Here is a 9,103-nt window from a genome sequence, read left to right as displayed (position 1 = left end):
ATTAGTTGACTCATTGGTTGCACTGCATCTTATTTAGGGACGTAAAACAAAAGGAAATCAGACACAAAGTCAAAACACACTTTTCAGATTTTATTTGTATTAAACCTTTAAAGTCATGTTTCGTCCCCCCCCCCCCTCCCATTTCACTACTACAATTAGGTTGGATTTTGTAACATGACACCATTCAAGTGGTATTATATTTTGTATCACTCCAACATAATTTAGTATGAATAGTCAATCAACTCTGCGATTGGGCTGACATTAAACCGAATGGAAATGAAAATCGTGGTGACTCCATGTCACTGAACGGAGTCCAGGCCTAATGATCGCTTCTCCGTGAGACCACGCCTCCTCACACAGTAATCATAGGACCAACCTGACACCTATATGGGCGCGTCAGTCGTTATCTCTCCCAAGATCAATCCGAACAGTTATGCAATGACTTTCAGCTTATCGATTATTTGGGATGTGTAGTCATGCGCATCAACTTTGCCAGTGTTAAGGCAAAGGAAAAAAACTACAACTCCCGGCTGGCGTAGGGGCGCATCGCTTCGCCCGAGTTGCTCACACACACACACTGACTGTGAAAATCCCTTCTAATGATTCAGTTCGTGAATAAATAAAAAGAGTTTGGTGTCATGGCGGAATCTGCAGCGTGTCCCGCTTTCCAGCTCGGGAGACCCCGCTACGATCAGGTAGGAGCTCCGTGTCCTCTGGTAACTACCCAGTTTCTTGACATTTTGTTGTTTTAAGGCTTTCGGATGAGAGAGAGAGAGAGAGAGAAAAAAAACATCCTGTTCCTCCGCCCTCATCGCTTCGCTTTAGATGAAGCGATGAAAAGTTGTGCCGCCGACGTGCATCGGTGATTGTATTCATGCAGAAACTCTAAAACTTCTGAATGCGATCAGGTTAGTTAGGAGTTTGTTGTATTAAAGGGGAATTATTGCGCTATTTGGCTTATTCTACGAGGCGTCACAATGCAGAGGGTGTGCTTGTGTTTCATTTGAAAACGCACAAATTGGTGACTTTCTCTCCTCACTCCTACAAGATTTTCAAAATGAGTCCAGACCAGTTCAAACTTAAGTTTCTGTGTAAACCGAAAGTCATCTACATGCACCCGCTGACCTGAAGCTTCGTGATAATTTACGGTTATGAAATGATTTTATGTTGGTCATCACTAATAATGCGACCTTAACGCCAACTTACGTTGCTTATTAACCTTGGCGTCAGAGCAATTCGTAAAACAGCAACTTTAAGCAAATCATTTAACACATGGGAATGCATAATGCAAAATGGAGTAAATGGATATCTAAGGCTATGTTTGCATTATATAACTTGCATGTTTATCCACAAAGCTTATGCAATGCCATTTTGGTAAAGATCTTACGTGATGGTTTAAAGTAGCATTTACAATTGTACTTATTTAAGGCTTAATTGAGCAAAACTCAGTGGCCACAATTGATTAATGGGAAAACATTGTTTGCTTCATAGCTACAGGCTCACACCTTTACAGGTGGAGATATTAAAGAGGCATTCCTCTTGGCTCATTCTTGAGATCAGTTCTTTTTTCTATTTTTTGGAACTGAACAACATATCAATTTGCAATTGTATATCAGTAATATTGATATCCATATATAAATTCTTACCATGCCACAATTGCTAAGGCTTGTGTAGATGCAGCATTTGGTTGTGTATTAGATTTAAGGTCCCATGCTTTTACGCCGCGATTGCCAGAGTTTTACACTCAATGCTACTCTTATAAAAGATGACATAAATGCAGAGACATATTTGTGCTTAATTTATTTATTGCGTCAGCTGATTTTAGTTTCATATTTCTGCAACATTTTGATCAAATAATCTAGCCCAAAACACTGAAGTTTTATTTTGAATGAGTTGCAAACTGATCACTAATTGCTGTAATGGGATACAAAAATTAACACACAACATAAAATAAACATAAAGTAACACAAAATAGCTCTAGAAGCTCTCTGGTTTCACACACAATCCGTTGAAGTCAAAATCAAGCTAAAAGTTTATCACAAATAGTAAAAATGATTCACTAATTATCCTGTTTTATTCTGGATGTTTAGATCATATTTATAAGAGCTGGTCTCTATTCACTTGTCTACACTTAGTTCATTGATCATAAATTTATCTATGGATCACAATAATGTTATTTCTTTCACGGTTCACTGCTTTTGTGCTTCTTCCTGCTCCTGTGTGCATTTCTTTGTTCAAAACCGGTTGAAGAACATCAAGACCAAACCGCTTAAATCATCCACCTTCAGTTTATAACACCTTGATAAAGTTGCTGTAACACTTCTTGGGTCTCGCATCAAAGCGCAGGAAATCAGGCCAGCTCTTGAATCAGCGTAAATCCTGCTTGTTTTTTTTTTTTTTTTTTGGTCTGCGCTTCGAGCCGGATTCCATCTTTGCTAGCCTAGTTGTGTTCTCTCATGGGAGCTGAAGCTCATGCATAATTAAAGCCGGCTCCTCACATGGCTCCGCGCTCTCTCCACCTCTCTTACAAAACAGCACTGCAGCACATATGGCCTGTCAGAACAGGAGATGTGCAGTGACAGAAAGGCAGTGATAGAAAACCCAGAGCAGGGGAGTGATGGTCTATAGTGAAGACTGAAGTAATGTTCCAGTCATTTCAATTAGGATATGCTGCTAAGGAGTTAGTTATAAAAAGACACTCTGTTTCCGCTGTGTTTTCTGCTCTTCATAACTAATAAATATCTCAGAGGGAATCTGACTGAATCTTGTTGCCTTGTTTTTGTCCACTGAGGCTGCCAAAGAGGCGTTTGGCACCAACTGTTAGTGGGTCTTTTCAAAGAGCTGGCACACAAACTCAGCAATTGGCATGCTGACGCAGACGGAGAAAAACAGAATGCTTGACCACAGCAGTTTAGAGTCTTCCACTGAAGTGTGCTGTTATATTTTGTTCCTGCTTTCCAAAAAAAAAGAAAAATATTATTAATTATTAGGATGAGTTTCAGTATTTAGCCACCGAGAGTATCTAATTTATGAAGTGTGTGTATATCATTTCTATGAAGAACACGATGTGATTTTAACAAGACAGCCCAGCTTTCAGATTTATTAAATGTACGTTTTGTTATTGAATAATGGGGAGTTGTTTTTACTTAATCCTTAGTGCAATAATTGTCAACAACAGACACTTTATACTGTTATGAGTTTACTTGGATGGGGGTGTTTTGAGACAATAGTGTCTTCAGTTCTCCATCACAGAATGTTTTTGAAGTGTTTCGAAAATATTGTTAATCTTCCAGATATTTCGCATGGTGATTTTAATTAAATTGCTTGGGCGTTGAGCTTTTCATCGAAATAACTTTAGTCTCACAACCGTATGATGTATGATGGACATTGCAGAAACATTTGCACAAAAAGCTGTGCAATAATTTAACATTTGTGTCATTGTTTAGACTTTTAGCTTAGACAGATATTTCCAAACATAAAATCTCCTTAAGACATTCATTCATGTTTTCTTTTAAAAGAGACTAAAATTGACCTATTTTTCTCAGAGCTCATTCCTTGGACGTCTGAGACACTTTGTTGACATCATTGATCCCAGCACCCTGTTTGTCTCGGAGGTAAAGCTTCCTGTTAAAGTGCTTGTTTTGCAACTATTTATATGTTTGGCATATCTTTTGCATGCAGAGTTCTATGTTATTCTCTTTTATTGAAACAATCTGATATCTGAATAAAATGACAGATTTGGTCTCCAGTAACATTAAACATTTGGGCTCTCTTTTCATAATTGAATAATGGCACATAAAGGTATTTTTGCGTCCCCATTCTCATGCAAAAATAATGGGGATGTAGGTTGATTCACTATTCATGCTGACAATTATACCAGTGTACCTAATCAAGAAACAGGTTTGTGTGTTTATGACTTATTTTATTTATTTCAGAAAAAGCTAAAAGAATGCATCAAACTCCTTGATGACTACAAACACGACACACTTCCTCCTGGAGTGTCTGCAGATCAGGTGAGCGTTTGCCACAGTTGATGCAAACCGTGTTTCAAAATATGTTCAGAAGGCTTGGAACAATATAAGTAATGCAATGAATCATTTTCCTTTTCTGAAAGATTCAAAGCTGATGAATTAAAGGAAACGCACTGGTTCCTTTATTTCAAAACTAAAAATGAGGCGCATTTGTCTTTGGAAGACTGAGAGTTTTTTTAAAGCATCTTCTTGAATAATTAATTTATATAGTTGACTGCATCATAAGATATGATGCAACTTATGGTGCAAAATGTGAAAATGGAAGACAAAGATGACATTCCTCCTTTAATGACATTCTGGTTTTGCTGTGTAGTTGTGGGAAGCCCAGAAGATTAAACAGGTAAGACTATGCTTCTTCATCTTAACCCCACTTTCATCCATTCATCCCTGAGCTGGTGGCAGCATGAGGAAGCTCTCATGCTTTGTGTCACAGGCCATCATTCACCCTGACACAGGAGAGAAGATCTTCATGCCATTTCGAATGTCAGGTATGTCCTCTGATGAAGATCTTTGTCCAGATTTTCTCAAACCGAATCATTTTTTCCCATTGCTTTTATGCTGAAAACCATGTTTCCACTATGCAGGTTATGTGCCATTCGGAACACCAATTGTAAGTCAAACATACAACCCATGCATTTTGAATGTAAACGTGTTTGGGGACAAAAAAAATGAAACGGGACTTATTTTGTTCAAAAATAAGCTCTTATTTCCTGGTTTCATTTAGGTCATTGGCCTTCTCCTCCCAAATCAGACTGTGATGTCTACCATTATCTGGCAGGTACTGGAGATAACCAACCACTGTGGTGCTTCAAAGTATCCAAAACCTTTACAGTCACTTATATTTGTGTATAAATATGATTTTTCACATTTTGGAGAGGTGGTGAGAGAAGGTGTCCTGATCAAAACCGAACTTCTTGTCCTGCATTCAAATCTTTGAGTCGGAAAACTAACAGTGAACATCTCTATCGAAACTGAGATTGGAATAAACAAAAGTTTTAGTTTCCAGATCTCCATAGGTGGTAGAGACATTTATTTAATTGCAGCTGTAACTGCATCTAATGTGTTTTTACAAAACATTAATGAAAGAGGGCTGAACGTAATATGATGTTTTCAGATTTTTATTTGTAAAAGAGTTAAAACCATGAATATTTTTTTTTTCTGGTCATCATATAAAATCTCAGTAGAATACAATAAAGTTTGTGTGAAGAGATGCAACAGGGAAGAGATAGAAAGTTCAAAAAGTAGAATTACCTTTGCAAGGATCTGTACGGTGAAATAAACTCCAATTATAACAAAAATACAATTTGATTCAATTTGTCTTCAGGTAACATGTTTAAAATAAAACATGGTGACAGCGTCACTGTTAAAACAGTTAAATTTGTAACTTTTAAATTCAAACAGAAGTCATCTGCTCAAGGCAAGTATCACAAGATAAGACATTGCAATCCTCGTTTTATATATAGATTTATATAATCAGCTTGTTAAAATCTGAGTCACAATATTTCATCGGTTGCATCATATTTATGCATATTTATAGGAAATACTTGAAGGCAGAAAAGCCATACTTTTTAGCACCAACATATCACAGCATCTATTATCCATTTTGATCATCTGGTCAGTTTTGCCACGATGAATGGGTTAAGTCTTTTCTCGCTCCTTCCTCATAGATTATGGATCGTTTGTGTTTTGTATTTTGTGTTTTCTTTCAGTGGTTGAACCAGAGTCACAATGCCTGCGTGAACTATGCCAACCGGAATGCCACAAAGGTAAAAACAACTTCAGATTCCTGTTTTTTTTTTCTTGAAATTGAATAAATAAAAACTGATAGCTTTCTTTTGTTTTGTCTGCAGCCCACTCCTACATCTAAGTTTCTTGAAGGCTATGTCGGAGCTGTGACCAGTGCTGTCTCTATTGCAGTAATTTAGCTTTCTTCTTCACCGAAGTTGATGTCATTACTTGTAATATTGTGTAATTCTTAGAAATCTAGGTATATTACTAATTGCAGTTTTTAAGTTAAAATGAATTGGATCCAGCATGCTGAAACCCCCCACAAGATTTAGTTTAATACAGCTGCATCAGTTGCAGTTTTTTACTTTTTTCTAATTTGGATTTTTTTCTTTAAAGGTGGGACTGAATGTGCTGATTCAGAAGGCCAACAAGCTGAACCCTGGCACCAGAATGATCATCCAGAGATTTGTCCCATTCCCAGCTGTAGGTGGGTTTTCAAGACCCTCCTTCATAATGAGACTTTTATTATGTGCCCCCTCTGCCGGTTAGAGCTGCAAACTCATAGAAGATACATTCTCTGTATTATCCAAATTACTATGACGGTCATAGTGTACCTAGTTTAAAATCCCACAGTTTTTTTTTTAGCAAAAGTTTCTTGTATTCTTGTTGGTGTTTTATAATGCCTCCTTTGTTCCTTTTTAGCAAGTGCAAACATCTGTAACGTAGCCCTGATGAGACACAACGAGCTGTCTGAAGGTATCGACGTTCTGGACAACAACGGCAGCGTGGTGGGATCCTCCAAAATCGCTGCTCGACATGTAAGCTTCTTTTTTTATGTTGTTTGACTGTGAATTTAATGTTTAATATCATGGTGGCTAACTGGTGACTTCTCATTTCCTGCTTCGCTCGACTCTCTCAGCATCAGATTTAATCACCTGTCCATGATCTTTGGTGTTTATTCCCAGGCAATAATGGAGACCGCCTTCACACGTGTGGTCCTTCCTATGCCAATCTTCGTTCTGCCGCCCATCATCATGTCCTACCTCGAAAGGTTTGTGCAGAAACACACAGGTGAAAAATGATTAAAAAACCCCTAAACAATCATTGCTTTTGAGAAATCAAATAAAACAACTAATATGTTGTATTCTTGTCAAGGAGGATAATATTTGCACATCAAGTCTCTATAACGACCACTTTAATCTATTTACATGCCAACAGCTTTTGCTGGGAGGTTTTCAAGAAAAATACTTTTTTAAATTTACTTCAAAGCCGCTGTTCACATTTTTACTCCTTTTGCCGATAAATGTGGAGGGCGCTGTATAAACCTGTAGCAGATGCTGCTTTAAGAAGAAAAAAAAGTAACTCACTGTCCATCCATTTGAAAGTTAAGAACAGAAAAAAAACACCTGCATCAAAGGTTCACTTTTTAAATATCCCATATATAGGATGATTTATGTTTATTTCATGTTCATTTAAAATTAATGCAAGACTTTCCTTGTATTGAATATTTTATTGCTCTATTTTTATTCATTAGATTTTAATAATTGAGTCACTGAATACATGAAAGCCAACAGAAAAAATGACTTCAGGAGAAGATAATCAGTTTTGAAATAGCCTGACTAAAGTCTGGTGCTAAATTTGAAAGAAAAACTGTGGGGTGACATCTGAAGATGACTCCAGGCAAGAATGTCCTCAATGATTTGGATATTTGGCCTTTGATATTTGTAATAATTTATTATTGTCTGACTTTTCACATCACACCTGACATTTTAACAGGGTCTGCAGCTACACTTTTTAGAGCCGCTGAAACTGATGGATGAAAAACATCCATCAGTTTTAGTTTAACACCATTTAAAAACTCTGTGAATTGTTATAATTTTACTCATATATTTATGTTATGTTATAAATATCATTCTTTGTTAGACACTTATCAGAAGGTTTGAATCTAGTCCACATAATTGTGCATGTACCAAATGGGAGCCAACATATGTTGTGTCCTGAGGTTGCTACAGTGGGGGGGATATTTAACAGAAGAAGACAGAAACGCAAAAGGAGGGAAAAATAAACTTAGGATTTTTATTTAAAATTTAAATAACAGAAGAAATGTGCCATCTGGTTAATTAAGCTCCATTCTTCTGAATTTCCAACCTCTAATTGTGTGAAACAGCTTCCCCCAGATCTGCAAACGATCCCAAAATAACTCAAGGCGTTGCAGTAGTCAGCCTGGATCAATCCACGCCGCAGGCTCACGTTCCCTTTTTATCCTTGTCCTGACTCACACAGGCTGCGACTCCTGCAGAGAAACCGCCGACTTCTGCTGCCCATCCACAGCGTTGTGTGCCTGGTTACGTTCGGCCTCTCGCTGCCCGTGGCCATCAGCCTCTTCCCTCAGATGTCTCAGGTACGCCGCGTTCAGCTGCTCTCAAGGCCAGATGGCTCATGGAGCAGCTGGGAAGATATTCACATTAAACATACTCCACTTAGCTCCCACGGCCCCTGCAGGCTTTTGTTCTCCACTCAGCTCTCTAAAAATGACTTTCAAGGTGAAACCCAGAGCTTAATCAATTCAGTATCATTTTTTTTTCTTGTCTTTTTTTTTTTTCTTTTGGCAGATTGAGGTATCTCGCCTTGAGCCGGAGATTGCCATGGCAACGGATTGCAAAGTGTTGACCTACAACAAAGGTTTATGATGAAGATGGGACACGAGCTCCAAACTGAGGCTGCTTTCTGAATGACTGTAACTGCGACCCTGCTGCAGGGTTTTCGGGGTATCTGACACGTAATTGTTATTATTAGAGTTGTATTTACCCAACATTCCTAGACCTGTTCTCATGCTGCATTCACTGAGCCACGGTGAATCCTCTGAGCAGCCCAGAGATTGTTGCCTTCACTACAGCTGTCCAAGAACTCTCAATTTTTACTATAACATCCCTTTTTGTGTGTTTCTGATATTTACAGAGTATTGTTTTCTGGAGTTTCTGTAGCACAATCAACCTAAATAGTGATCCATTAAATTCTGATAATGAGATCGTTTAAACACATCTTTCCTGGACTGTTTTTGAGTCAGATATGTATTCTGTTCTTCTCACGTTTCTTCATATCTTTTTGTCCCAAAGTGTTGAGCTCTGGCAGCTGGTGTTATGTTTGTTTTTCTGTCGGATTTTCACAGCAAACAGCTGCCTGTGAAGCAACAGAAGGAAAGTCTGCGAGTTGGGATGGAAGCAGCAGGATGAAAGAGGTTATTGAGTTTTTGTAGAGTAGAGGGCAGCTGCACAGTGTGGGGATTCTTCCCTGTGCATTAATATTACTGAAGGCTCCTCTAAAAATACACTTAGTAGACAGCA

The 9,103-nt window shown here is 38.1% G+C and overlaps 1 protein-coding gene across 4 annotated transcripts; it reads left to right on the top strand.

Annotated features, from left to right (window-relative positions):
* Positions 1–403: 403 nt before the first annotated feature.
* sfxn5b (sideroflexin 5b) lies at positions 404–8,800 on the top strand. 4 transcript variants are annotated; one of them, XM_008420559.2, is made up of 14 exons: positions 405–716; positions 3,546–3,614; positions 3,936–4,013; positions 4,345–4,371; positions 4,465–4,519; positions 4,616–4,641; positions 4,756–4,809; positions 5,741–5,797; positions 5,882–5,947; positions 6,156–6,246; positions 6,462–6,577; positions 6,725–6,810; positions 8,043–8,160; positions 8,372–8,800. In XM_008420559.2, exons 1-14 carry the CDS (start codon positions 639–641, stop codon positions 8,447–8,449), a joined length of 999 nt encoding a protein of 332 aa, XP_008418781.1. In that variant the 5' UTR covers positions 405–638; the 3' UTR covers positions 8,450–8,800. The 4 variants fall into 4 exon arrangements, with proteins under 4 accessions (XP_008418784.1, XP_008418781.1, XP_017162763.1 ...); XM_008420561.2 differs by having other exon boundaries at positions 410–695; XM_008420562.2 differs by lacking the exon at positions 4,756–4,809 and having other exon boundaries at positions 404–716.
* The last annotated feature ends 303 nt before the right edge of the window (positions 8,801–9,103 follow it).

Source organism: Poecilia reticulata, linkage group LG10 (assembly GCF_000633615.1).
Source record: "Poecilia reticulata strain Guanapo linkage group LG10, Guppy_female_1.0+MT, whole genome shotgun sequence".
Classification (NCBI taxonomy): domain Eukaryota; kingdom Metazoa; phylum Chordata; class Actinopteri; order Cyprinodontiformes; family Poeciliidae; genus Poecilia; species Poecilia reticulata.
The sequence above is the reverse complement of the archived record's forward strand: the minus strand, read 5'-3'. Positions and strand labels throughout refer to the sequence as shown.

Bases quoted from the DNA above. Each gene is read 5' to 3' on its own strand.
- sfxn5b (XM_008420559.2), top strand. From the start codon at position 639: ATGGCGGAATCTGCAGCGTGTCCCGCTTTCCAGCTCGGGAGACCCCGC. The intron at 4,810-5,740 runs GTACTGGAGATA...GTTTTCTTTCAG, and splicing joins TGTCTACCATTATCTGGCAG to TGGTTGAACCAGAGTCACAA. The intron at 6,811-8,042 runs GTTTGTGCAGAA...TGACTCACACAG, and splicing joins ATCATGTCCTACCTCGAAAG to GCTGCGACTCCTGCAGAGAA.